The sequence below is a fragment of the Myotis lucifugus genome, unplaced genomic scaffold, assembly GCF_000147115.1.
Source record: "Myotis lucifugus unplaced genomic scaffold, Myoluc2.0 scaffold_105, whole genome shotgun sequence".
NCBI classification, from domain to species: Eukaryota; Metazoa; Chordata; class Mammalia; order Chiroptera; family Vespertilionidae; genus Myotis; species Myotis lucifugus.
In genome coordinates this window covers 3,065,953-3,093,948 of record NW_005871153.1, presented here as the reverse complement: position 1 = coordinate 3,093,948, position 27,996 = coordinate 3,065,953, and the positions used below count along the sequence as shown (strand labels likewise).

General features: G+C 47.1%; 1 protein-coding gene across 1 annotated transcript in view; it reads right to left on the bottom strand.

The window, feature by feature from the left end:
• MYLK (myosin light chain kinase) overlaps positions 1 to 27,996 on the bottom strand; it is a 262,717-nt gene that overhangs the window by 100,236 nt on the left and 134,485 nt on the right. Inside the window, 9 exon segments of the mRNA XM_006092848.3 lie at positions 517 to 669; positions 4,105 to 4,239; positions 7,268 to 7,474; positions 7,999 to 8,534; positions 9,758 to 9,776; positions 11,465 to 11,630; positions 12,965 to 13,124; positions 14,806 to 14,851; positions 27,187 to 27,394. Of these exon segments, the coding sequence (XP_006092910.1) occupies positions 517 to 669; positions 4,105 to 4,239; positions 7,268 to 7,474; positions 7,999 to 8,534; positions 9,758 to 9,776; positions 11,465 to 11,630; positions 12,965 to 13,124; positions 14,806 to 14,851; positions 27,187 to 27,394 (1,630 nt within the window).

Here is a 27,996-nt window from a genome sequence, read left to right as displayed (position 1 = left end):
CACCACAGCCCAGACGGCTGTGACTTGAGTTCTGTGCCGGCCCTGCCCCTTCCTGGGACTAAGCCCTTGGCGGGATCAATGGATGACGGGGATAATCAGATTACCACACACCAGGCTGGTGATGTGTAAAAACAAGCCTTGGTGGTGGGAGGAGCAGGGACAGACCTTTAGAGGCCTCAATACTGGCACGATGTCCCCAGTGTCCCCCAGCACGTGAGGGGCATTTGTGAGAGCCCTAGCTCTTAGGGGACAGGGGTGCTCCTCCGAGGTCATCTTTCAGTGTGCGGTTTTCTTCCTACCGGATCAGGAGCTGCTCGAGACAAGGAATCTTTGCCTTGTTCTGCTGCGTCTCCCCTCCGCCCTGGTGGGATGAGGGGGCGGGGACTGGCGTATGAATGTCCCTCTCCCATGGCAGACCCTTGTCACTGTGGACTCCTGGAGGCCACCTCCTCCACCTGCCTGCACTCAGGTGCAGGGCCCTCTTTCCAAAACAGGTGTGTTTGCAGAGGCTCCTACCTTGGACAGTGACCCGGGCGCTGCAGGACGCCTGCCCCAAGGGGTTCTCAGCCAGGCAGGTGTAGGTGCCGTGGTCCTCCGGCAGGGCGTCCTGGACGTGGAGCTCAGCCACACCAGCCTCACAGGTGGAGTGCGCGTACTGGATGGGCTGCTCTGTGGAGGAAGCACAGAAGGGCTCAGGCCAGGCAGCACGGGGACGGGGTGGAGCCCTGTCCTCAGCAGGCTGCTCTGGTAGTGACTCTGATGCTCACCATCGTTGCTCAGACACACTGAGACCTAATGAGGAGTCAGCTTCCCCCGCAGCCCCCCCCCTCATCCCAGCCACCTGGGCAGAGGCTTGTGGGTGGAGAAAGAGGCAGGTGCTAGGGAGATGGAGGAGAGGAGTAACTGTGAGGGTGGAGGAGCAAGACTGCGGCTGGAAGGACTGAGGGAGAGCTTCTGGAGGCATTTAGAATGCGGGAAGGAAAGGGGCACAGTTCTGCGCATTCTGTTTACATAAATAGTCCCCCAGTCCACATCCTGGACTTCACAGACTTCGGAGCCTGGAAAGAATCTCACAGGGTCATCTGGCCCCCAGCCCAGCCTCGGGCAGAGCAGACCAGCCAGACTCCTTTTAGAAGTCTCCAGAAACAATGATTCCATAGCCCATGGCAGATAATTCCCAGAACTCTCAACCTGATGCTGCAATTAGGTGCACTTCTTCCACGGGACAAGGGGCATTTTAGGGTTCACAAGAAAGATAAACATGGGGAAGTGGAAACAACGCTGGCCCCTTCTTCCCAGAGACCCTGCCATGAGAGGCCCTCTATAAAATCCTGCATGGGGAGAGAAACGCAGGCTAGGAACTCAGTGGTTCCCTTAATGCTATATGTTCCTGGGCCCTTATCATCCCAGGATGTGAGCTTTCATTGCAGGAAGAAGAAATCTCATCACTGAGGATTGTGGCCTTAGAGCAGGAATGTGTCCGTTCACCATATAGGAAGCAAATGTCAGCTTCTTCCCTCGTCAGGCTGCACTTCATAAAGTTGGGGGCGAGCAGTCGGAGAGGGAGGGAGTATGGAGAGAAGTGTTCTCCCTGCAATGCAATGTTTTCTTCTGCACATAACAACACTCACGTCTCCATGACAGTCTGGCAGAGGCGGCCAAGCACGCACAGGACCTGAGGGAGGAGGTTCGGCCTGACCTACTGCCCTGCACCAAATCGGGGCTGGAACGGCAGGGGCCAGGGTCCTGCTACTGAGAGGGTGGACCACTGCTCTTGGTTTTTATTTTTTTGTGACAATCACACCCTAAAACCTCTTCCTTGAGAATACCAGTGCATCCCATGACTGCCCTCACAGGGCCTCTGCTGTTGAGCATGCTGACAAGATGTGTGAGAGCTCTCCTTTTACTGGCACAACTCATCTTGTCCCCACCAGATGGGATGGGATGGTGGCCCCAGAAAAGAGGCACTCAGATCTGGAGACACAACTCCCAGCTCCACGAAGGTTAAGACCAGAGTCAGTGGCCACGGGGGCCCAACTTGAGCACAATTGCCCTCTAGTGGTCAGAGTGTGGAAATGCCAAGATTCACCAGGAATAAGGAGGTGGGGTTGCTTTTCAGTCCTGTGCAGATCAGGTCAGCAAACCACTACTCATGGGACAACTCTGACCTGAAGCCTGTTTTTGTACAGCCTGAAAGCTAAGCACAGTTTTTACAGATTTTAAAGGGTTGAAAAAATCAAAGGAGAACTGCTCCATGATGTGAAAATTGTACGAAATTCACATTTCAGTGTCCATCAGTAAAGCTTTACTGCAACATGGCCACACTCGCTCATTTGCATATTGTGTCAGGCTGCTTCTGTGCCAGTACAGCAGCGTTGAGCAGCTTGACGGAGACAACACTATCTGGCCCTTCACAGAAGAACGTCCTTGCGCCTCTGGCTGGGACGCAGAGGCAGATGGAAGTGAAGCTCTCTCACTCAGATCCATCGCTAGCCCTTACCGCCCATGCTCCGTCCCAGCCACAAGGAGGCTGCCCCCTTGCAGTTTAGTCATGAATCCAACAGGGGCTATGTTCTTCACGAGGGTGGAGGGCGGGGAGACCTCAGTTCTCACTTAGCGATCCAAGTCGATGACACAGGAAAACTCCATGGCGCCTTTGCTCACCGACGAGAGATAATTTCCATCAAAGCCTAACAGACTATACCAACGAGGAAAGTTCCCAAGCAACATACATGTCAGTGGTGCACAAACAGCTGGAGACTGGTGCATAGGTGATGGGTGCCCTTCTACCTTAAGGAGCCTATCCCCGTGGTTGGCAAACTGCGGCTCGCAAGCCACATGCGGCTCTTTGGCCCCTTGAGTGTGGCTCTTCCACAAAATACCATGTGCGGGCGCGCCCGTACAGTGCGATTGAAACTTCGTGGCCCATGCACAGAAGTCGGTATTTTGTGGAAGAGCCAGTATTTTGTGGAAGAGCCACACTCAAGGGGCCAAAGAGCCGCAGTTTGCTGAGCCGCAGTTTGCCGAGCCGCAGTTTGCCGACCACTGGCCTATCCCATCAGCCCTGAGAGTTGGCTGAGACCCTGAACCTCTGTTCCAGCCGACCTCCTCATGGGTGATGCCAGAGAGGTAAGGGGGGGTGTCCCGGTCACCCAACCACTGGATGGCGGAGAAGGACACGTGCCCTTGTCTCCTGACTCTTGGCAGCTGCTCCTTCCTTCCCCCTGTTGATCCCCGAAGCAGACCTTGCTCAATTTCATCAATTTTACGGACTGTTCTCAGTTCTAAAATTAGAGTTCTTCCAGACTTTGGGGATTTAAAGGCCTTTTTAAAAAGAGGAGGGTGATAATATATGAAAATTTTTTCAAAGGACATTACTTGGCCAAAAACAAAAAGCTTGCTACCCTGGCCGGGTAGCTCAGTGGGTTAGAGCATCGTCCTGATATACCAAGGTTGTGGGTTCCCTCTCTGGTCAGGGTACATATAAGAAGCAACCAATGAATGCACAAATAAGTGGAACAAGTCGATATTTCTCTCTCTCTCTTGTTCTCTCTCTCTCCCTTCCACACTCAAAAATCATTAAATACATTTTTTAAAAGTTGGCATGTCTCCATAGGACTATACCATTAAAAAGAATTACTGGTCTGTGGACCCCAACACCACCTGCCACTAAATCAAAGATGAGGTCCTTTGAGTAACTTCTAGTATGGTTCATTAATTTGGTGTATTTGTTCTTTTATTGACTCCACAAATATTTATTGAGGGCCTATTATGAGTCTGGCCACATAAAAAGAAACTAAATTGCTTGTGCACCTAGGTCCCAGACACTTCGTTAACTGTTTTATATAAAGGATCTAATTTAATTTCATGGCCGCCACCCTGGAAGGTAAGTGGCATTATTTCTGTCTTGCAGGCAAGGAGCTCAAAGCTCAGAGGGAGTAGTAACCTGCTCAGTATCCCCAGCCAGGCAAGGGCAGGTCCCATTCTCTCCCTGAACCTGTGCTTCCTTCTGATGCATATGTGGTTCAGAGTGATACGTGTGGAAGCCAAGTGAGAACGCAAGCAGGACCAAGGGGGCCCAAGGGCTGGGGCAGGGGGGCTCACCATTTAGCAGCCAAGTGATTTGGGGCACTGGGGTCCCCTGCACCGAGCACTGCAGCACAAAGTCCTGGCCCTCGACGACGGTGCAGTCCTTCAGGACGCTGGAGAAGGAGGGGGCCGCCTCCATCAAGGCCGGTCCTGTGAGGGCAGAGAGCAGACAGGCCATCCCAGATCCCAGCTGGCCCATTCTGGCGACTGACTACAGTCACTCCAAGTCTCACAGGTAGACACCTCACTGCCCTGGGCACCCAGGGCTTCCTCAGAGGCCTCATACTGGAAGCGGGCACACCTCTGGGGTAGAGACCTGGAGCCTGAGGCGGAGTACCTGGCAGGGCTTTCCACCATCACAAAGCACCACGTGTGGGGGTGCTCAGGACCTGGGCCTGCCTCCGCTCATGGGACTTGGACACTCCTGCCTGGTCTGACTCTGACATCTCCTCCTTCTGCCTTTCTGGTCCTACTCCACTGTCCAGTGTCTCTAAGCTTCTTTATATCCATTGGTGACTGCACAGTCTTGTGACCATCTTTTTACATGGACAGGTCACTCGTGAGAACATTTCGATTTTAAGTTAGTATAATTACTTTTTCCAATTCCAGGACTGAATCAGATGACAGACACATATGCGTCCCAGTGTTCCACCCCACGCCAATGGCCCAGGGCTGCTGGGGGTGGGGACTGTACCTTACGAAGCTTCCGCATGATGATGACCTCTGCGGACCACCCAGCTAGACTTCCCAGAAGTCTGTACTTGGTGAACTGGGGAGCATTTTGTAGTTTGAGGACCTTAATTAAGAGCAATAGGGGTAGATAATCTCTTATACAACGACTAGGACACGTTGCAGAAATGTCAAGGTGGCTGACGGCTGAGAAAAGGTAACTGGACTAGATGATTAAAAAACATCTCACCTATGCTTTTCTTTTTTTTTTTTTAAATATATTTTATTGATTTTTTACAGAGAGGAAGGGAGAGGGATAGAGAGTTAGAAACATCGATGAGAGAGAAACATCGACCAGCTGCCTCCTGCACACTCCCTACTGGGGATGTGCACGCAACCTAGGTACATGCCCTTGACCGGAATCGAACCTGGGACCTTTCAGTCCACAGGCCGACGCTCTATCCACTGAGCCAAACCGGTTAGGGCTCACCTATGCTTTTCAATAGACGCTATTTAGTACAGTGATGAGAGGCAAGCCATGTGATTATACTGCAAGGGTTTAAGGGCCAAACCCAATAGTTGAGGGCTTACTATATGCCAGGTACTTTTCCAGGCGTGACTATGACAAGGCCATGCGTTTTCTGTCTTAGCTCACTTTACAGACGAAGCTAATTATTTCCCATAGCCAAGCCCAATGGTGAAGCAAGGCTCTCGACTACATCCACACTTCCTCCGCTAGACCAGAGCTCCCCTGAGGGGAGAGCAGCCAGGAGTCAGTCATGGGGCATCTGAAAGGGACTGGCCCCGAGGGAGGGATGGACGGCTACCTCAAGGGGGTGTACGGAGGCACCACCTCCACTTCTTCCCCGCCAGTGTCCAATTCTCTCCCTAGAAAAACGCCTTTGTGAGCCACTGAAAGTATGGGCTTCCATGTCCGACCAACGTGGGTTAGGAACCTTTTACAAAGCATGTGACCTTGGACAAGTCACTTAACCTCACTACAGCTCAGTACTGGGTGTGACTGCAATTGGCTTGTAACACTGTTGGGCTCACTAAATGGAGCAATGCAAGTAGAACATTAGCACACATGCCGGCACACGGAGCAGGCTTTTCTGGTGGAGTGTTAGCTGTTACAATCATAGCAGCGGTGACAGAGTGGGGAGGCACGGGGCAGGAGTTGGCCGAAGGTGCCTGCCCCTGCCTTGACTTTTCCAAACAAGTCTGAGCCACCAGGTGTTTACTTAGACACGTCCTTGCTTAAAAGACACCACAGACGCATGTGTCTTCTCAAGGATGCTTACCCTGCTGAGAGTACTTAATAGCCAATTTTAGTTCAAGCTGTTGTTACAATAAAAGCCTAAGGAGGCAGGTGAACAGGGCTGCTTGGCTGCTAGAGCCAAGCAGCCTCTTAGCCTCTCTTTCACAGAAACGTGTGTCAGAGTAATCCATTCATCCGTGGCTCAGGGTCTGCCGGTCAGTCCCAGCAATAGAGACTCTCTCTACGTGGCAGCAAGTTTAAGGAAGAGGGAACAGAGAGAGAAAGTCAGAGCTAAAGAGGCAGTGGAGCAGAAGGAAGAGTTTTCCTGCCCCTCCAGCACAGGGAAGAGCAGAGCATGCCCACGGGGGAAGAAGGGCCTCTGGGTAAAAGGAGGGGGAGAGAGAATGGCGGGAGAGGGATGTTATTGGTTTCAGTCTTTGTGGAGAAGGGAAAGAGTGGAAAGAGAAGTCTCCCTAAGGGAAACAGACAGCTTTCTGCTGTGATAGGAAAAAAGAGAAAAAGGGGGAAATTTTACAGAAAGATAGATGGGCACAAGCATTATCACAGTTTTGTTACAAGAGTGAACACATGGGAGCAATCTAAATACTCAATAATAAGACTATGCCTAAATTGGGTACATTATTCTGTGAAACATGATGTGGCCATCAAAATTATGTTTTCAAATAATATTAAATAAGCTCATGTAACATGAGCAAATTAGAATACAGCACAACATCGATGTTGTTTTAAAAACATTAAAATATCATATATTTGAGTCATAGGATCATGTATTGTTTAAATTCCCCACAATGAACACCCATTACTTTTATAAGCAGATATTACAATAAACAGAAGAGATGTGGGATCCCACATCAGCTCATGTTACTTTAGACGCGTATATTTAGGGGACGTTCGGCTCCCTGTGGTTAGAGAAGTGAGTGCTGGCGCTACCCAGGCAGCTGAGGAGCCCAAGAAAGGCAGCTCTGGCCGGGCAGGCGTGGGCCGGGGAAGTTTATTCTGAGGTGATGTTGATGAACTCGAGGTCAGGGTCACTGTCCTGAGCAGTGACTTTGGCCTTGGCATGTATGTGGGGACAATGTCTGCGGGGTTGGATGCCCTGGGTGGGGGCTGTGGGAGATGACCTTGTTCAGGATATGAAGTCCCCCTCTCCCTCCCTTCCTCTCCCCGCCTCGCCCGCCCCCCCGCTCCCCGCCGCCCAGAACCCAGGGAGACCCGGAGGAATGTACTCACTTTTCACCAGGAGGGTCCAGTCACAGGACACCTGGCCTCGGATGTTGGAGGCTATGCAGCTGTAGCGCCCGTTGTCCCTGGCCCGGGCTCTCAGCAGGCAGAGGTAATGGGACCCACCATCTTCGTAGATCTCAACGGTGCCTTCTCGTCTCCTCACGGGGACACCTTCCAGGAACCAGGCCACTTGGGGCTTTGGGATCCCTGAAACTGCAGGGCCAGGTGAAGGTCGTGAGGTCCCCTGAGAGCACCCTGTACTGGGGGGTGGGAGGCTAAACCCAGGAAAGAGCTCAGACTGGTGTGTAGCTGCCTCCTGCTTGAGTCCACTTTCTTACCCCTCGACCCTCCACGTCACAGAAGTGAACAACCCAGGACAGGGGCAGGGTTCTAGTGAGGAGGGTACAGGGTGACAGCTAGGTCTCCAGGTGAGCCAAAGCCAGCAGGAGGGAGGAGAGGAGTTTGCTGGTGTTTGATGGTGATGATCAGTTTCCCCTCCAGGGTGGTGAGAATTAGGGCGCAAGGCTGGTGCTCTACCTAACAATGAGCAAGGGCACTGCTGGGTATTTCTCGAACACTAGACTGAGTCCTTCCTGAGGGGCGGCCCCTGCAAAGTGGCTTCCAGGGTGGCTGGTGCCCAAGGGGGTGGGTGGTGCAGGAGGCTCGGACACTGTGTTGAAGGAGGGAGTGGCCACCCAGGGCTACACTGTGGGGCCAGTGACCTCAGCTCTACTCACCCTCACACCTGAACTTGACTATTTGACCTTCACGGACTTCCTGGCTTTGGGGCTTGCTGTCGAACGTGGGGAATGTTGAGTCCCTCCGGCTCTCCGTGGGGATTTTCCTGGAAGCGACCTTGTTCCCAACGTCTTGGGTTCCCAGAACAGACTGCCTGGTGGGGAGGGTGGCTGCAGGGGGAGCGGCTGGCCTCTCCCTCGCCTCTCCGGAAGGCAGGAGAGTGCCCGGGTCCGGTGCCCTGGGCTCCGGCTGGACCCTGGTGGCCTGCAGGGTGATGGTGCTGGAGGTCTTCTGCAGGATGGGGGTCCTCGGGGCCTTCCTGGGCGAGTCCCCGGGCAGTTCCAGCTTGGGCTCCCTCAGGGGCGGAGGCTGGCTGTTTGGGGCCCAGGCGGGGGGGCCGCCTCTCTGGGCGCTGGAGCAGTTCTTACTTTCAGCTGCAGCTCCCAGGCTGTCCAGTTTGGGCCCCGGTGTGACTCCATTGGCCACTTCCTTCCTGATATCTGAACTGGCTGCCTTTGTTCCCCTCAACGCTGACCTGAGGGTGGTGGCGGGGAGGAGGACAGCGGGGAAGGAGAAGGAGAAATAGAATGATCATCTGGTTACTCACAAGCATTACTCACCACAAGCACAGATTCCAGGGATCACAGAAACCCATGGATTAAGAGAAAGTGAGAGCAAAAGTGTGCTCTGCAGTGTTCTCAGGTTCCCAAGCTAGAGAACGAGCAGCCATTCTCGACCCTTCCCTGGCCCTCGTCCCCAGTCCAGAGCCTGATCTTTCCATGTTTATTAAATCTGCCTTATTTCTCTTCTCCACAATAACCAGCCAGTTTAAGCCACACCCCCACTTCCCTGTCCATGTGGCCCCTCTGTTCCATGTTCCACGGAGCAGGCGAGTCAATCTAAAAACATGCATCATGCCATTTCAAACTTAAAGATTTCCCAACAGCCTTTCTATGACGTGAAGAGCAAAACTGAGCTTCCCGAGACGGCCTACCAGGGCGCCTCTATGAGCAGGGGCTCCTGCTGCCCCTTGAACCTCGCAAGACAGCGTCGGCGTTGCCTACTGGGCTGCAGCCACACGGTGACCCCGTGCCCCCTCTCACCTCACAGCCCACACACCTGCCCTCTGCCTGAGCTTTTCTTCACCAGCTAACCTCACTCTTCACAGACCGGGGCTCAAGCATCATGTCTTCCTTCAGGAAAGGCTTCTCTGGCCCTCGAGCCTACACGCGCTCTTCTCTGTTACTCTCCTCAGACTTATCATCATCTGCGCTTACGCATTAGTGCGCTCTGTTCAAGCCCTTCTCAGCACCAGGTATCTGCTCGCCCCACGCACCCAGGCCGCTGAGCCTGCATGCTGGGAGGGCGCTCCTGAGAAAGAGGAGCAGGATGGGCAGCGGGGTCTGGCCCAGCACGTGGAAGGCCGTGCCCTTCCTGGTGACACGACTGGAAAGGACTCTGAGCAGACGCTGAGAAAGACAGTGGCACTGAGTCCAGAGTCTCAGTACTGATGGCAAGGCTGAAATAGAACCTGACGGCATGTTCAATAGGAGAACGAAAGGAAACACCCAAAATAAAACAACACCCCCACACAGTTCTCCCTCCCCCTACACCAAAAATAAAACACCCCCAAACAGTTCTCCCTCCCTCTACACCCAAAATGAAACAACACCCCCAAAACAGTTCTCCCTCCCCCATGACTCAGAAATTCAGGGCATTTCTAGATGGAAACATAATAATCACAAAACCTAAACATACCTATTGGCATTGTCCAAACCTGGAAAAAGGGAGAGGGTAGAACACTGTTAGTGGGATATTTTATACACCAAGAGGAGAAAGGAATAAGACAGCAACCTCTTCCATGACAGTTGTCATCCCCTAAGCTCTCACCTCCCCCTCACCCACGGTCCCACTTCCCCCCTCCTTCAGCTTCCCTGGTCCTGAACGTCTTGGGTTAATCTGACAAGCCCCTCTGAGCTCCGAGGACTGTCAGTGCTTCCCCTGCTGCCGGGCTGTCTCGGTGGCTCTGCCGTCACACCCTGCAGCAGGGCACCTGTCCTGCTCTCTAGCCACAGACGGAACCGGAGCCAACAGAGGGACAAACAAAAATAAACACGTGCTGAACATTCCAAACCCAAACAGTTTAACTTACACGTGGCCCTCAAAAACAACACCATCCAGATCATCATTTTTTTAAATACATACCTGCTATAAAAGGTTAAGGAAAAGTGTGTTTTTATATAGTTCCTCAAAAAATATATTTTTTCCTGCCACATTATTTTTTTTTATATTTTATCATGGAAAATTTCAAAACATACAATAGTAGAGAGAAGGATGCAATAACCCTGAGCTCCATCACCCAGATGAAGGAAATACCAATATTTTGCCAGTCTTATCTGTTCCTTTGCTTTGTTTCCTGGAGCGTTTTCTGGGAGTGTTTTAAAACAAATCCCAGATGACATAGGATTTTGTCATCAAGTACTTCAGAAGGGAGCAGGTCTCTAATTCAACGTCATGGCAAGTAAAGGAAGAGTGACTAAGACTCTACTCTCCATGCCTCACAGCAGGTCCTGCCCCTGCAGTAGGCTGTGGGGTTGGATCCCCGTGGTCGGGCCAGATGATGCAGATGGAACAGAAAATAGCAGCATGTACCGTACACGGTACAACTCAGGATGGTTTCAAGAAACTTGTTTCAGTTAAATATGTTTATATACAGAGGCATGTCCTGAGTTGCAATGCGGAACACATTTCTTTCTGTGGGTTGTGATAAATGCTTGGGCCAAAAATGGTAACGAGAGTGAGGAGGAACAGTTTCTGGGAAGGGAGGAAATGTGGGAGAGACACATCACAGCAGAAAGGGTGAGAAAGGAGGAGGAGAGGCGGAGGCTGTTTTCCTCCTTGGTCCCCCAGACCCCACCTTGCTCAAGGTTCCCGCTCCACACGCTCCGACGTTCCTAGGCTGGACTTGATGGAACCAAGGGCAATATAAGAAGGAGACATATTCAAAGATACTTCAAAGGAAGAACTGACAGGAGCAGACGATTACAGCAAGAGGAGGCAGGGGTGCAAGGTGAGGCTGGAATGTCCGGTCTGGGGGAGAAGGAAAGGGGGGATCATGGGGGAGACAGAGTTAAGTTGATTTGAAGGACAGAGTGAAGCATGGATGGTAAGTTAAACTTTAGGCAGGTTACATTTGGGGTGATGGTGTTAGCCATGTTCGCTCTTCCAATGGCACTTAGAGACATAAAAAAGGAGTCTGAACAAGAAAAGATGAAGACACGGGTGAGGGGCAGAGGGTGGCCGTGTCTGTGCTGCCCTCCTACTTCCTCCCTCAGGTTCAAGACCCGGCCTCTGGGGACACCTGGGCATGTGAATAGGACACGTGTAACACAGAGACGCATAATGGACACGCGAGGAGGGTACAGACGCCAGGAGGGACTGTGTGCACCCGCCTCCTGGCCCTACCTTGGATGGAGAGCTCGGCGGACATGGAGGCCTTCCCAGACCCGTTCACCACCAGGCAGGTGTACACTCCCACGTCGTCTTGGCTCACCTCCTGGATCTCCAGGACCTGCATCCCATTCTTCTCAGACATAGACACTCGGGCACTGGGCTGCAGGGGAGCATCTCCCTGTGGTGGGAGAGGGTGGCTTGGTCAGAGCAACCTGCTCCCCTGAGGGCTCTGTCCTCCTACCTCCAGCCAATCCTCGTGGGACAGACCCTGGGCCTGGGCAGCAGAGCCCTCTGTCTGGGCTCTGTCAACACGCTTAAAAAACAGGCTTTAAAAAGACAGTTTTCAATTACAGTTGACATACACTATCGTGTTAGTTTTAGGTGCACAACATAGTGACTCGATATTTACATGCCTTACGAAATGGTCAGCCGGGTAGGTCTAGAATCCACTTGACACCACACGTAGTTATTGCAGTGTTACTGACTATATTCCCCACGCTGTACAAGAGTAGTCTTTGAACAGCCCAACTGCCCTGACCCCAGGTCTGTGTATGCAGCGTGGTGCTTGGTTGAGCTTAGAGCAGACGTATGGAACCTGTTTCAAAGGAGCCCCAGTTTTCAGTGGAAAATCCTATACAGTGGGGCCTTGACTTACGAGTTTAATTCGTTCTGAGACCGAGTTCGTTAAGGAGCTCGTTAACTCAAATTACTCTGTCAACTCAATGCAAAAAATTGGCTGAGAGACAGCTGGTATCTCAAAAAATTCGTTAGTCGGGACACTCGTAAGTCAAGGCCCCACTGTATTCCTCCTTTTAGTTCTCCTTTGCCTCCTTGTCCCTTTTATTCTTTCCTCAGAGTCAGTTCAGGAGAATCAGGAAATAGGTAAAACGTGTCCCATCACTCATTTTAATCCAGGGGTTCCACCTGTGGAAAACCTCTCTCCTCCGCCTCGAACCCAAGTTTTCCCCACGGCTCCTCAGTGCCGTTTAACATCCACTCCCCCCTCCACTTCCTGCTGCTGCCTCCACTTCCCCACCCACCACCTCCTCCTCCACATCGCCCAGACCTGAAAGAGTTATAAAGCACTTCCACATGGAGTATTTCAAGGCAGGTGGGAGAGCTCTGCCTCCCAGATAAGGAGACCAGGGTTCTAAGAGACCAAACGACTTGCCGGTATTACATGCTTTGTGAACCAGGGAGCTGAGGGTTAAAACCAAGTCCCACGGCTTCAGATTCCACTCTGTTGAGATGGTCGGGTCTGTGTTGCACAGAAGTCATGCTGTTTTGTGTGTGTGTGGATTATAGGACATTGTGGACTGAGTAACAGAGGGAGAGTATGCAGCCAGGGGCAGGAACCAGCATGACTGTGAAACATACAGAGAAACCCCAAGAACCACCTATGGATGAAAAAGAAGGGGCTGATTAGAAAGACACCCCCATTGGTCCAAGGGCCTAACGCTAAACCTTCAGGGTCCCCAGGTCTGGCCAGAGTTGGGGCAGACAAAACCTCACCTTGAGCCAGGTGACCTGTGGTTGGGGCCGGCCAGTGATCTTGCAGGAGAATCGCCCCATCTGTCCTTCTCTGACCACCGCACGGCCCAGCTTGGTAGCAAACTTTGGTGGGCACTCTCCCCAGATGCTGGGACGGGTCTCCACTGTGGGGGATGTGAATCTGTCCCGGGAAAGAAATCAGCAGAGAATCCAGCCTCAGACACTGCAGCAATTCACATCTCTTTTTCTCTGACGCCATCCAAGTCGCTTAATTGGGGCCAGGGACCAGTAAAGGGCAGCCTGCTCATCTCTGTGCCTCAAACACACTTCTGATGCACCACCTGTACCTCCAGGGAAAACCTGTGGCACCAAAACCTGTTTCCTTTACCTCCTGGGCCTGCAGCTAGACTTCATTTACTATACTCCTTTAAAGTAGGATACGCCTGAATTCTACTGAGTTCTGACCAAACACCTGGGTTGTGGCCAACAGACTTCAAGCAGAAGTGCTATATGCCATCTCCAGACTGGACCCATAAAACTTCCTGTGAGATTCTCCACACTCTCTCTTGTCCACTCTTCTGGCTAGATGCACAGGGTCCAGCAAAGGCTCCAAGAACTAGGAGATGGTGGAGCTACAAAATGGAAAGAGCCTGGATCCCTGAAAAATAATAGGAAACTTCTTCACCTGTTTAAGAATATCTGAATTGACTACTTAAGTAAGAAATAAACTTTCCCGCCCTAGCCGGTTTGGCTCAGTGGATAGAGCGTTGGCCTGCGGACTGAAGGGTCCTGGGTTCAATTCTGGTCAAGGGCATGTACCTCAATTGCAGGCTCCTCCCCGGCCCAGGGCACGTGCAGGAGGCAACCAATTGATGTGTTTCTCTCACATCGATATTTCTCTCTGTCTTTCCCTCTCTCTTCCACTCCCTAAAAAATATCAATGGAAAAATACCCTCGGGTGAGGGTTAAAAAAAAACACCACCAAAAAACTTTCCCTTTGTTATTGTGATTAGGGGTCTTTTTGTTACAGCTGCTACCATTACTTACCCTTACCAATATAATTTCACCTTCCATAAGAAGTGTCACATAGCCCTAGCCAGCTTGGCTCAGTGGATAAAGCGTCGGCCTGCGGACTGAAGGGTCCCAGGTTCGATTCCGGCCAAGGGCACATGCCTGGGTTGCGGGCTCGTTCCCCAGTAGGGGGTGTGCAGGAGGCAGCCAATCAATGATTCTCTCTTATCATTGATGTTTCTATCCCTCTCTCCTTCTCCCTTCCTCTCTGAAATCAATAAAGAAATATTTTTTTAAAAAATATATTTTATTGATTTTTTACAGAGAGGAAGAGAGAGAGATAGAGAGCCAGAAACATCGATGAGAGAGAAACATCGATCAGCTGCCCCCTGCACACCTCCCACCGGGGACGTGCCCGCAACCCAGGTACATGCCCTTGACTGGAATCGAACCCGGGACCCTTCAGTCCGCAGGCCGACGCTCTATCCACTGAGCCAAACCGGTTTTGGCAAGAAATATTTTTTTTAAAAAAAGAAGTGTCACATAGATTGCCTCTTCTAAGTCTGCTTACTTAAGTCTTTCAACTATTGCCTTGATTGTTAGACATCCCTGCAGACTACATGGCCACAGAGCCCCCTTCCTTAGCATTTAGCAGCATTTAGTCCAGGGGCTCTCCACAGAGGCCAGGTCAGGAGGCACTGTGTGAATGGCCCATCACATCCCAATAGGCTCCCACTTTAGTTATCATGACCCAGGATCCCCAAGAAGATGTGTTCCCTAGACCTGTTCTGTCAAGTCAGCAGGAAAAGCCAATCCAGCCCTTACCCTGGCTTGAACATCCCAGAACTTACCCCAAGGTTTTGGAAACAGGCTGACCGTGCCTCTTCACAAAGCCCCCTGCAAGTAGGAAACAGAGAAAGAGGCTTGAAGAGTCAGGTCTCAGCCAGCAACTTGGAGCAAGGAGTCAGTCAACGAGAACGGATGGGACAACAAAGGACACAGTTCACCCTGACTGAGCCCGTATGGTCAGGCACTATGCTGGGCACTTTACATGCATCATCGCCTGATTTCCTGCAATAATTTAAGGAGGCCGGTACTACATCATCCTTCTAGTGTTTAAACAGGCGAGAACAATGGGATTCAGAGAAGTCGCCCACTCAAGCCCCAGAGCCGGTCACAGTGCAGGACTGCACCCGGGCCTGCCTATTCGTGAACATCAACACCTGCTGAGCTGTCACTGCTGCTGAGGCTTCCTCTTTGGGGTTGGGGGGTTATCTGTGATCCACAGCTGGAGCTTCCACTTTGGGGGTTATCTATGGTGACCCACGGCCTCTCCAGGAAATGACTCAGTTGGAGGGAGAGGTCCTTGTATCTCTCTTACCACATCTATTCATGTTGGACACAATCAACACTCCATCTTTCTGCTTAAAGCCCAGCACATAGCACCACCCGTCCTGCTGGGATGAAGCCGATGACCGGAGATGCGCTGCTGTGGAGCCAGCCGTTAACCAGCACACCCAGAAGCTGGGGTCAGCTCCTTCTATCCAGCTGCTACTGCGGGAGGGACAACTCACAATGTGCCCACGCAGTGACTACAAAGTGGTGGGTGTTTTTGAGGAATCGGAAGGGGAGGGCAGGGCATTTTGCGATGGTGATCAGCCTGGAAGTTGTTCTCTCCCTGCCACAAGCTGGAATGTTTATGAAACCCCACCCGAGGCACACATGGAAAGGGCAGGTGTCACTCCCTGATATGAGCAGGCAGCTGCCATGAGAGGTTGCAGGGTGTTGACTGGAAAAGGGGAGATTCCCTTACATGCCAGCACCGATCCCATCTACAAGGACGCACAGGAATGGGAGGTGAAGGTCATGGCTGCGTATTTCCCTCGGCATAGCTGGTCTAAGGTTCCACCAGCACCCCAGCGAAAGAGGATTAACACACCAGCGTCACATTTAAGCGTGGTTCCATGTGGAATGGCAATTACAGCACCTGCATTCTGTTTAACATAACTATCTAGTGAGCTGTGTGTATTCATGCCACAGTGTGGTTTTGTTCTTGCCATTCAATGCTCTTCAAGATTCAGAGAACTTCTAAGCTGATAGGGAGGACCCCACTGACAATGGCAGTCGGGGTGCTGGGCCCCTCCATCACTGCTGGAGCGGGGAGTACCAGTCAGCCCTTTTAGAAAGGATCTGAGCGAAGGAAACATGAGCTCTAAGTACTCTGCTCTTAGGCCAGCAACTTCCTTTCTGTGCCTCCAGTCAAAGGAAATGATGCTAAAAGTAGAAAAGCAAGTTTACACAGCTGTTCACTTCGGTCTTGTTTGTAGTGAAAGTTGGAAACGATGTAAATGTCACACAGTAGGAAGACAATAAGTGGTTAAGTAAAATGTTAAGAACATATGAAACATAGAAGTATGTTAAAATATCCTATCATTGGCTCCTCCACACTTCATCTGGGCTGTGACTCCCTCTACTCCATGAGCTCCATCCGGACCACCATCTCGCCAAATCCATCAGGTAATCCTCTTCCCCACCTCACTCGGATGTTCTGTAGCACTTGACATGAGGGGCTACTCCCCTTCAAAGCCCTTCTCCTTCACTTCCTGCTTCTCAGATTCTCCAGGCTCACCCTTCTTCGTCCATCTCCTCTGCCCGACCTTTGCAGCGGCTGAGTCCTGGGTCTTCCCCTCAGCACCCTAGGCTCTCCCCCAGGAGGCTGTGGACAGCTCCATGACTTTATCATTTTTTTAAAATCTTTATTGTTGCAAGTATTACATATGTTTCCTTTTACCCCCATTGACCTCCTCCAGCCCACCTCCCCCCACTCCTTCAGGCCTTCACCACCCTACTGTCTGTGTCCATGGGTTATGCATCCATGCATACAAGTTCTTTGGTTGATCTCTTCCCACCCACCCATCCTCCCCTGCCTTCCCTCTGAGATTCCACAGTCCGTTCCATGCTTCTGTCTCTGGACCTATTTTGTTCATCAGTTTATTTTGTTCATTAGATTCCACATATGAGTGACTTCATGTGATACTTGTCTTTCTCTGAGTGGCTTATTTCCCTCAGCATAATACTTTCCAGGCCCCTCCTTGCTGTCTCAGGCCAAGTGCCCATCAGTAGATGAGTGGATAAAAACGCTGTGGTACATTTACACTATGGAATACTATGCAGCAGCCCCATGACTTTAAATATCACTCAGAAGCTGATGACTCTCGAACCACATCCCACCCGTACTTTTTACTCATTCACCAGAGGTATCCAGAACAGTGCCCAGCACATGATAGATATTCAGATATTTGCTAAATTAATGAAATTTTATGAAAAAGAGCAGCATATAAAATTTTCTGTTCAATGTGATTATAATTACAAAAAATGAAATACCCAAACATAGGAAAATGACCAGAAGAAAACGCATCAACTGTTATTTGGGGTGGTGGGACTATGAATAATTTTATTCAGTTGTCTTGTTCTAGAACCTATAAATATAATGGTAAAGAAAAAACAAAAACTCTAGTTATAAAAAAAGGAAAAAAAGTTGGAAGGTGTGGAGAAAGAAAATTTAAAAAGGGAAAAGGTTCCAGCATCCAAACAGAGGTAAACATGCCCTCTTACTAGTACACAGGCTCTATGCCACAGCATCAGCAACATGCCCAATCACTAAGACTCCCACCTTAAATATCCATGTACCATTCCCTGCACTTAACCTACTGTAATGCTCATTTCATTTTGGAGTAAAGATATGATAAACATGAGACTGACAACTGATGAATGGATAAGCAAAAAGCAGTCTATCTATACAGTGAAATATTCAGGAATAAAGTAATGAGACATGCTATAACATGGATGAACCTTGAACAAATTTGCTAAGTGAAGAAAGCAAGACACCAAAAAATGTACAATTCCATTTATGTAAAATGTTCTGAAGGGGCAAATCCATAGAGACAGAAAGCAGGTTAGTGGCTGTGACGAGCTGGGGTGGGGCGGGGAGTGCCTGCTCAGTGTGAGAGGGGTTTCTGACTGGGGGATAAACAGTGGTAATGGTTGTACAACACTGTAAATATACTTAATGCCCCTGAATTGTATACTTTAAAATGGCTGAAATGGTAAATTTTAAGTTATGTGTATTTTAAAAAAATAAAAAAATTAAAACCCTAGAAGAAGCATCTTTAAAACTCTTGGGAGCTCAACATCTTAATCCAAAGGCTAAAATTCCTGTATACCTTAAAAAACAAAATTAAGTTAAAAATATGGCAGTTCCTCAAAAAAGAGCAAAAGAATGCTGTTTGGAGGTACTTCCATATCAGAGTAAGAGCAGTTTATGGTATGATCCAAAGGTAACACATAAAACATTCAGCTAAAAATGGAACTGAGGAATGCTTATTTTAATGTGAGTTAACACCAGAGAGTTTACATCAAAACAAAGAGACTTTGGGCTAAGATAACTAATGGAGTCTATTTATAGGCAAAAATTTGAAGTTGCAAATTGTCAGATAAGGCAAAATTAATTTTGTGAAAGCATGAAAATTTGGCAGAACAGTAAGGCTGTGTAGAAAAATAAGTGGAAAGGGGATTAAGGTAGAAATGCTAAAAATAGAAGAGTAACTTAAGAGAATTGGTGGAGACAGGATCAATTAATGAGAGGAAAAAGACCAAGGCACTGAAGGTATTTAAACAGTAATCTTTGATTTTTTTCAAGGACAAGTAAAAACAGAATGCTGGCAGCTTTTAACAGTGAAAATTCAACAGTGGAGGGGCCCAGCACTTTTTGTCAAAGGATATAGAGCAGCGGTTCTCAACCTGTGGGTCGCGACCCCTTTGGGGGTCGAACGACCCTTTCACAGGGGTCGCCTAAGACCATCGGAAAACACATATATAATTACATATTGTTTTTTTGTGATTAATCACTATGCTTTAACTATGTTCAATTTGTAACAATGAAATTTGGGGCCACCACAACATGAGGAACTGTATTAAAGGGTCGCGGCATTAGGAAGGTTGAGAACCACTGATATGGAGACTGAGAGAATGCTGCTGAAAAGGGGAATACGTAATCAAGATGGTAAGGAGAAAAAATGCTTCTAAAAGTGTGTGGTGTCACAATTTATCATCCAAACTGGGACTCTCATCACCAAAAGGGACATAATTAATAATTCTGCCAGGAAAATATGATCAAACCAATACTATTTCAGGCAAACCAGGGAGCAGTCACCCCACTAGTAGGCAAATTCAAAATGGATTTTAAGGATTACTTAAAATAGTTGTTCTCCACTTAATCAGAACAAATGCCCACTTTTTATAACAGATATTTAGCAATGCCCCTGGGCCATCCTGAATTGAAGTTTGCCACTAACCACCCATATATATAACTTCAGAAAGAAAATAAATGTAAGGCCCCACCTAAATATTAAGGAGAAACAAAAGGAAAATAAATTATAACAATATTGATTTCAATACATCAATGTTTAAGCATGACTATCTCATATGTAAATGCTCAGGCACATTAGAAGTCATAATGAAATGATCAGATGTTTGCACTGACTAATATACATGTTTGGATTCCAAAGTGAATGATCAAAAAAATGTACTGTACTAGTAGTACAGGAAAATGAGAGAGCACAGGTATACAGGTGGACACCTAAAAAATAAAAAGAATAAAAAGTAGTGTTAGTAATGCTATCTGCCAATTATATCTCAATAAAGAGAGAAAAAAAGAAAAAACAATATATAGTAAAAGATAAAGTACTGTTAGGATAAATAACAAAGCAGACATATTATATAAAAAAGAAAGACTGAAATAACCTTAAAAGAAGATAACTTAGCAAGATAAATTACAGACCACTGAAGTAGAGAGGAAAAAAAAAGATTGTAAGTGTGGTATCAAAGCAATTTTCTATTTTGTGACATGGGATCTTTGAGACCTCATCTGTACTAAAATACTGATTCAATCTCTATTTTAAATAAGGCTTTGGCCAGAGCTTCAACAAGTGGTCTGACATGCATAATAAAAGCTAGAACAAAACCTGAGCCTTAAGAGAGAGGCAAAATGCTTCAAAGCTGGGAAAGGGGTATCTCGGTGCTGGGCTGGTTGAACATTGTGAGTTTTAATTTAAAGACAATAGCGGATTTCTGGAGGATTCGAAAGAAGAGAGTAATAAAATCCCATTTGAATTTTTAAAAAAGATATTTTGAATAGCAATGTGGAGATTAGAATGGGGTATGAGAGAAATTGAGGAGACCAGTTGGGATTTGCTCATCAGGACAGAGGATGAGGCAGCCAGGACCAGGACGGAGGGAGTGGGAACAAATGGGAACTGCACAGCAAGATTTGTCATCTGACTGGGAAGGGAAGGGAGCGCCCGAGGATGACTGAGGTGGCCTGGTTGCGCTTCTTCCCAAGCAGAGGCAGATTGGATTATCACCTGTCAAGTTTCAGCTGTGTCTTCCAGGGTCACCGGTCCTAACCATAAATGTTAATGGGCCCCTAATGAAAAGCAAGGCCCTACAACCAAGACTACTCTATCCAGCAAGGCTATCATTTAAAATTGAAGGCAAAATAAAGAGCTTCCCTGCCAAAAAAAACACAACCAAACAAACAAACAAAACTAAAGGAGATCATTATCACCAAATCAGTATTACAAGTAATGTTAATAGAACATTTTTTTAGAAGAAGAGAGAAAAAAAGAAATAGAGGAACATAGGTATAAAGAATAAAATGGTAATAAGTATCAATAATAACTTTAAATGCTCCAATCAAAAGACATAAGGTAGCTGAATGGATAAGAAAACAAGACCCATAATATATAGGCTGTGTACAAGAGACCCACCTCAGAACAAAAGATATGCACAAACTGTAAGTGAAGAGATAAAAAAATATTCCATACAAACAGAAATGAAATAAAAAGCTGGGGTTGCAATACTTAAATCAGACAAAATAGACTTCAAAACAAAGGCCATAACAAGAGACAGAAAAAGGTCACTACATAATACTAAAGGGATCAATCCTATTAGAGGCTATAGCCCTTGTAAACATATATGCACCCAAAATAGGAGCCCCTAATTATATAAAGAAAATCTTGGTGGACATTAAGGGAGAGATCGACAGCAACATAGTCATTTTAGATTATTCTAACACCCCACTGACATCAACGGATAGATCTTCCAGACAAAAAATCAACAAGGCAACAGTGACCTTAAACGACACATTGGACTGGATGGATTTAATATTTACAGAACATTTCATCCCAAAGCAGCAGAATATACATTCTTCTCAAGTGCACATGGAACATTCTCAAAGATAGACCACATATTATGAAACACAGAATGTCTTAATAAATTCAAGAAGATTGAAATCATATCAAGCATCTTTCCTGACCACAATAATATGAAACTAGAAACCAATTACAATAACAAAAACCTGAAATACACTAAAACACATGGAGGCTAAATAACATGTTCTTAAACAATGAATGGGTTAACAATAAGATCAAGGAAGAAATAAAAAGTTACCTAGGAACAAATGAAAATGAACAAAACAATTCAAAATCTATAGGATACAGTGAAAGCAGTCCTGAGAGGGAAGTTCACAGTATTACAGGCCTACCTCAAGAAGCAAGAAAATTCTCAAATAAACAATCTAACCATAGAAAAAGAACAACAAACAAAAGCCCAGAGGTAATAAAAGGAAAGAAATCATTAAAAATCAGAGTGGAAATAAATTACATAGAAACTACAAAAACAATTCAAAACATAATGAAACCAAGAGCTGGTTCTTTGAAAAGATAAACAAGATTAACAAACTTTCAACCAGACTCATCAAGAAAAAAAGAGAGAGGATCCAATAAATAAAATCAGAAATGAATGAGGAGAAGTAACATCTGACACCACAGAAATACAAAGGATTGTAAGAAAATACTATGAACAACTATATGCCAACATATTGGTCAACCTGGGCAAAATGGTTAAATTCCAAGAAACATACAATCTTCCAAAACTCAATCAGGAAGAATCAGAAAGTCTGAATAAACCAATTACAACTCATGAAATTGAAGCAGTAATAAAAAATTATCAACAAACAAAAGTCTCAGACTGTATAGCTTCACAGGCAAATTTCACCAAACATTCAAAGAAGAACTAACATATATCCTTTTTAAACTATTCTAAAATATTCAAGAGGAGGGAAGACTTCCAAACTCATTTATGAGGCCAGCATTATTCTAATTCCAAATCCAGATAAAGACATGACAAAGAAATAAAATTATAGGCCAATATCCCTGAATGATATAGATACTAAAATCTTCAACAAAATATTAGCAAATCAGATCCAGCAATACATTAAAAAGATAATACACCATGACCAAGTGGGATTTATTCCAGGGATGCAAGGTTGACACAATATTAGCAAACCAATAAACGTGATACATCACTTAAACAAAATGAAGGATAAAAACCACATGATCATATTCACAGAGTCACAAAAATCATTAGATAAAATCCAGCACCCACTTATGATAAAAACTCTCAGCAAAGTAAGAATAGAGGGAACATACCTAACATAATAAAGGCCATATATGACAATGCTATAGTCAACATCATACTCAATGGGCAAAAACTAAAAATGTTTCCCTTAAGATCAGGAACAAGACAGGGATAGGGATGTCTTCTTTTCTACTCTTAGTCAACATAGTACTAGAAGTATTAGCCACAGTAATCAGACAACAAGAAGAAATAACAGGCATCCAAGTTGGTAAGAAGGAAGTAAAACTGTCATTATCCGCAGATGACATGATATTATATATAGAAAACTCTAAAGACTCCACAAAAAAATGACTAGACCTAATAAATGAATTTGGCAAAATAGCAGGATAAAAAAATTAATATTCAGAATTTGGTGGCACTTTTGTACACCAATAATAAGTTACCAGAACAAGAAATTAAATAAAAAACAATCCATTTACTATTGCAACAACAAAAAAATAAGGTACTAGGAATAAATTTAACTTAGGAGCTAAAAGACCTGTACTCGAAAAATTATAAGATACTGAAAAAAAGAAATTGAGAAAGATACCAATAAGTGGAAGTACATACCATGTTCATGGATAGGAAAAATTAACATAATTAAAATGTCCATGCTACCCAAAGTAATCTACAGATTCAATGCAATTCTTATTAAAATACCAATGGTATATCTCACAGATCTAGAACAAATATTACAAAAATGTATATGGAACCACAAAAGACCCTGAATAGCCTCAGCAATCTTGAGAAAGAAGAACAAAGTTGGAGGCATCACTACCTGATATCAAACTACACTATAAGGCCATAGTAACCAAAACAGCATGGCATTGGCACAAGAAAAATGCATATAGATCAATGGAACAGAATAGAGAGCCCAGAAATAAATCCACGCCTTTACGGTTAACTAATATTTGACAAAAGAGGCAAGAACATACAATGGGATAAAGACAGTCTCTTCAATAAATAGTGTTAGGAAAATTGGACAGATACATGCAAAAAAAGGAAACTAGACCAGCAACTTATACCACACACAAAAATGAACTCAAAATGGATTAAAGACTTAAATGTAAATCACAAAACCATAAAAACCCTAAAATAAAACATAGGCACTAAGTATAAAATATACCCAACTGTTGAAGAATGTATAGTATCTCATTAATCATTTTTATATTGATTATATGTTGAAATGATAGTATCTTGGGTATATTGGGTTAAATTTATTAAAATTGCTTTCATTTGTTGTTGTTTTTTAAATGTGACTACTAGAAAATTTAAGATCACATATGTGGCTCACATCATGTTGCCATGGACCAGTGCTGTGCTAGAGAACAGTTCTGTGGCCCCTTCACTAGGGAAAAAGCTCCCAAAGGGCAGGTACCACGTCTCTCCCCTGGTCTGCACCAAGCCTCTGGGACCCGTCCTCTGGAGGTGGATGAGGGTCGGGGCTGGCTTCAGAGTCTTCCAGGGCTTACACTCGGGTGCAGCCCACTGCATAAGGTCATGAATGGCCTTGTCATTGAGGTGCTTGTCCTCGTGGAGGATATTGCATGTTTCTTGGCCCCGGTTACCAAATTGGAAATCAGATGAGAAGCTTCCTCCTCTACTCTCCATGCAAGGATTCCCCCTCGGAAGTAACTCTCAAGATCCTAATACCAGGTTCAAATATTACAAGGCTGCCATTTGCCAGTGCTGCACTGATCCTTACACAACCCTGTAGGGTAGCCATTTGCTCCAGCTTACAGAAAAGGAAATAAGGCTCCAAAAGGTTAGAAATTTGTGGAGCTCAAATCCAAGACCATTTGATAACACAGCTTTCTAAAGTTGACCACTAGGGGGTCAAAAGGCTGCATAAATGAATTATACTCAACTCCAAGACCTCTGCTCTTTCCAAGTAAGAGCACAGCAGAGAGTTGGCAAGGAGGCAGGTGGGCTGCTAGCTTCCCTCTGTAAGAGTTAGGGCTAGCGTGGCACAGTAACGAGTGGGCCTTTCTAGGCCTGTGGTCTATGGGTGGTCCCAACCCACACACTGGCTGAAACTGGCCTCTGATGCAGAAGCAGAATGTGTAGAGAGCCATTCACAATTAAAGAGGCTGCAGCCTTTAGGCCATTCTATCTCCTAGAGGACATACAACATCTGAAATGGTCTGGGCCTGAGTCTCCCCAGATTACAATCAAAGGGGAGGGGCAGGGTTGGAGCCTCAGCCTTCTCTCCTTCTGCCACACCTCTCCTGCCTTGTTTCTGCCCCCTGTCCTGAGTATCACGAAGGACTGAAATTTTTCTTGCCTAGTTGTGACATCAGATCTAACTTCCTCAACAATGGGAATTGAAACAAAGGTCTGATATACCTCCCTTGCAATCCTAACCTACTCTACTCCTTAAATTAGATCATAGAAAACCAAGGCTAGCCTGAGTTTTAGAGACCACTGAATTCAAACACTTTATTCTACAGAAGCAGAGGTCCAGAGGTTTAAAGTCACACATCTGACTGGTAAAAGGTGGGAACAGAAGCTTAGATCCCTGGCTCATAATTGCCTATTTCCCCTGCTCCAAACTGAATGTCAGAAATGGGGTGTTATAGGCTGAATTTTTGTGTCCCCACCCAAATCCATAATGTTGAAGCCCTAGCCCTACTACCCCCACTATGACTGCATTTGGAGACAGGGCCTGTGAGGAGGTGATTGAGGTTAAATGAGGTCATAAGGTCAGGGCCCTAATCCAATAGGGTGGTGCCCTTATAAGAAGAGGAAGGGACACTGGAGATCTCTCTCTCTCTCTCTCTCTCTCTCTCTCTCTCTCTCTCTCTCTCTCTCTGCCATGTGAGGACACAGCAAAAAGGTGGCTATCTGCAAACCAGAAAGAGTCTTCACTGGAAACCAAACCCTATTGGACCTTGATCTTGGACTTCCAGTCTCCAGATCTGTGAAAAAATAAATTTCTATTATTTAAGCCACACAATCTGTTCCAGCAGCCCAAGCTGATTGATACAAGAGGATAAAGTAATTTTTATTTGTGCGCCTTCACTCAAAGTGTGGGCATTGAAAAATGCACCATGTAGGGGAAAGAACAGCACCAGATTGGCTGAGATGAGGGCCACTCAGAGACTCTGACCGGGGCCACTTTCCATCTGGAATGCCCTCGCCCACAGGCACTTGAAGGTCATTAAAAGGAACAAGTCGCTCAGTTAAAGAATTTGGGGAAACTATCCAAACTATGCATGTTCTGTTCTGTGAAACAGTCTGTCCTCCTATGATGCAGGGAAAACATTGTCCCAGGTGCCCCTTGCCCCCTTCTGGAACCTTCCCTGGTTACCTGAATCATCACGTCTGGTATTTCTGAAACCCAGGTTGGGAGGAATGTCTTCTGAGAGAGGAGAAAGTGACTCTGACCCTCTGGGATATAAGCCCTTAAAAAGGCCTGCGAGGGTCCAGGGAACCTGGTCATCATCTGAGGGCCTGACAACCCCCATATCCGTCCATCAGGTCTTTGAGCATCAGCCCGCAACCTGAACTGGACGTGTCCTCCCCAGTGAAGCGCTTCAGCAAAAGAAACAGCTTTACTTACGGTCAAATGTTTTCTTCCTGGAAGTTTTAAGTTGAATGGAATTTTAAGTATTAAGACAAGAAAAAGACAAAGTAACTCATCACTATTAGCATACTGGTGTGCTTATTGTAAATATTTTTTTGAGTTTTTACAAAATTTTTTATAATGGGCATGTATTACTTTATAGTGATCAGTAAATACTGTTCATTTATTCTCTAAATATTTCAGCATCTCTCAGGAGCCAGGAGGTTTTCCAGATGCAGGAAACAAGGTCAAGCCCCCCTCCTCCAGCCTCCCCAGGCCCCCAGAACTGGGCAGAGGGGATAATACAATGTGAGTCCTAGAGGAGAAGATTCAGGTGGAGTGAGAAATGGAGAGTCCTGGGGTGGGCTGGTCAGAAAGGGTTTTCTAAGAAGGGGACATCTGAGCAGAGACCTGAAGGAGGTGAGGGGCCGAGTCAGGTGAAGGGCTACGGAAAGAGCGCTTCCTTTAGATGGGAACTGCAGGGCGAAGGCCTGAGGCCTGGCCCCAGGAAGAGCAGAGGGCCAGCGTGACCCTGTGGCACGGGCAGGCGAGGAGTGGCAGGGAACGGTCTGGAGAGCCAGGCAGAGCCGACTGGGCAGGGCTCTGGAAGAAGTCTGGGCTCTGTCTCTGTGTGGAGAAACCGATAGGAAGATGGAGCAGGACAGTGAGGTGATGTGTAGTTTGGCAAACACTGTCTCCTGGATGCCTCCCTCGTTTGTAGGAACCACATTATCCCCATTAGACCAAAAGGTCCTGCCCTGGCCGGGGTTGCTCAGTGGTTAGAATGTAACCTGTGCACCAAAGGGTTGAGGGTTTGATTCCTAGTCAAGGGCATGTACCTGGGTTGCAGGTTCATTCCTGGCCCCCTTTGGGACACATGCAGGAGTCAACCAATCAATGTGTCTCTCTCACATTGATGTTTCTTTCTTTTTCTCTCTCTGCCTCCCACATCCCTCCCTTCCCTCTAAAAAAAATCAGTGGAAAAAAGATCCTCCTGTGAGGATTAACAAAATAAAATAAAAGGTCCCGAGTTCAGGGATGGATGCACTTTCTCTTGTGGGTTCCTTTCCTAAGAGAGGGCTGGAGCAGGAACTATGGGCCTTGGGAAGCCAGACAGCTCCGACCAGGGCTCTCACCTCCTGGGACTCACCTTCTACCGTCAACTCCACTGTCACCTGGCGGGCACCGCTACCATTGGTGGCTTCACAGGTATACTTTCCCTTGTCCTCCTCCTGGACAGCATGAATCACAAGGCTGAAACTCCCGCGGATACCACAGTCCAGCAGGAAGCGGCCCCCACTGGTGATGGTTTGCCCATTTCTGTGCCACGTCACCTGGGGCTCTGGGTAACCCCGGACCTTCAAGAAAAAGAAGAAAGTGTAAGAGCTTATATTTAAGGAGTACTTCCTATGTGCCAGGTACTGTTTTGAGTCCTTTACATGTGTTAACTCATTTATCCTCATAGCAACCCTTGAAGCAGATACTATTTTCACCTCCATTTTAGAGACGAGGAAATTGAGGCCCGGGAAGTTTGGGTAGATTTCCCGGGGTCTTGAAGGTAGAAAGTAGCAGAGGCAGGTATCCTGGCTCCGGGGCCCACTACACAAGAGCCTGGTTGCATATGAGAATCACCGGAGGGAGCTTTGAAAAATACAAATGCCCATGCCCTACCTTGGACCAGTTAAATCAGAATCCCAAGGGGTGGGGGTGAGCATGGGGAGTCTAGATCGGTGCTTCCTACTCTACGATGTAAATAAATCACTCGGGGAAATGCAGATTCTGCTTCGATAGTTCTTGGGAGGGACCCGAGACTCTGCAGTTCAGACAAGCTCTCAGATGATGCCGACGCTGCTGGTCCCCAGAACTCACGTTGAGGAGCAAGGTCCCCAGAATGGCACCACTAGCCACCTGTGTGAAGGAGCGCCTGAAAGGTGGCCCTTCCTAATGGGGTTGCACCATG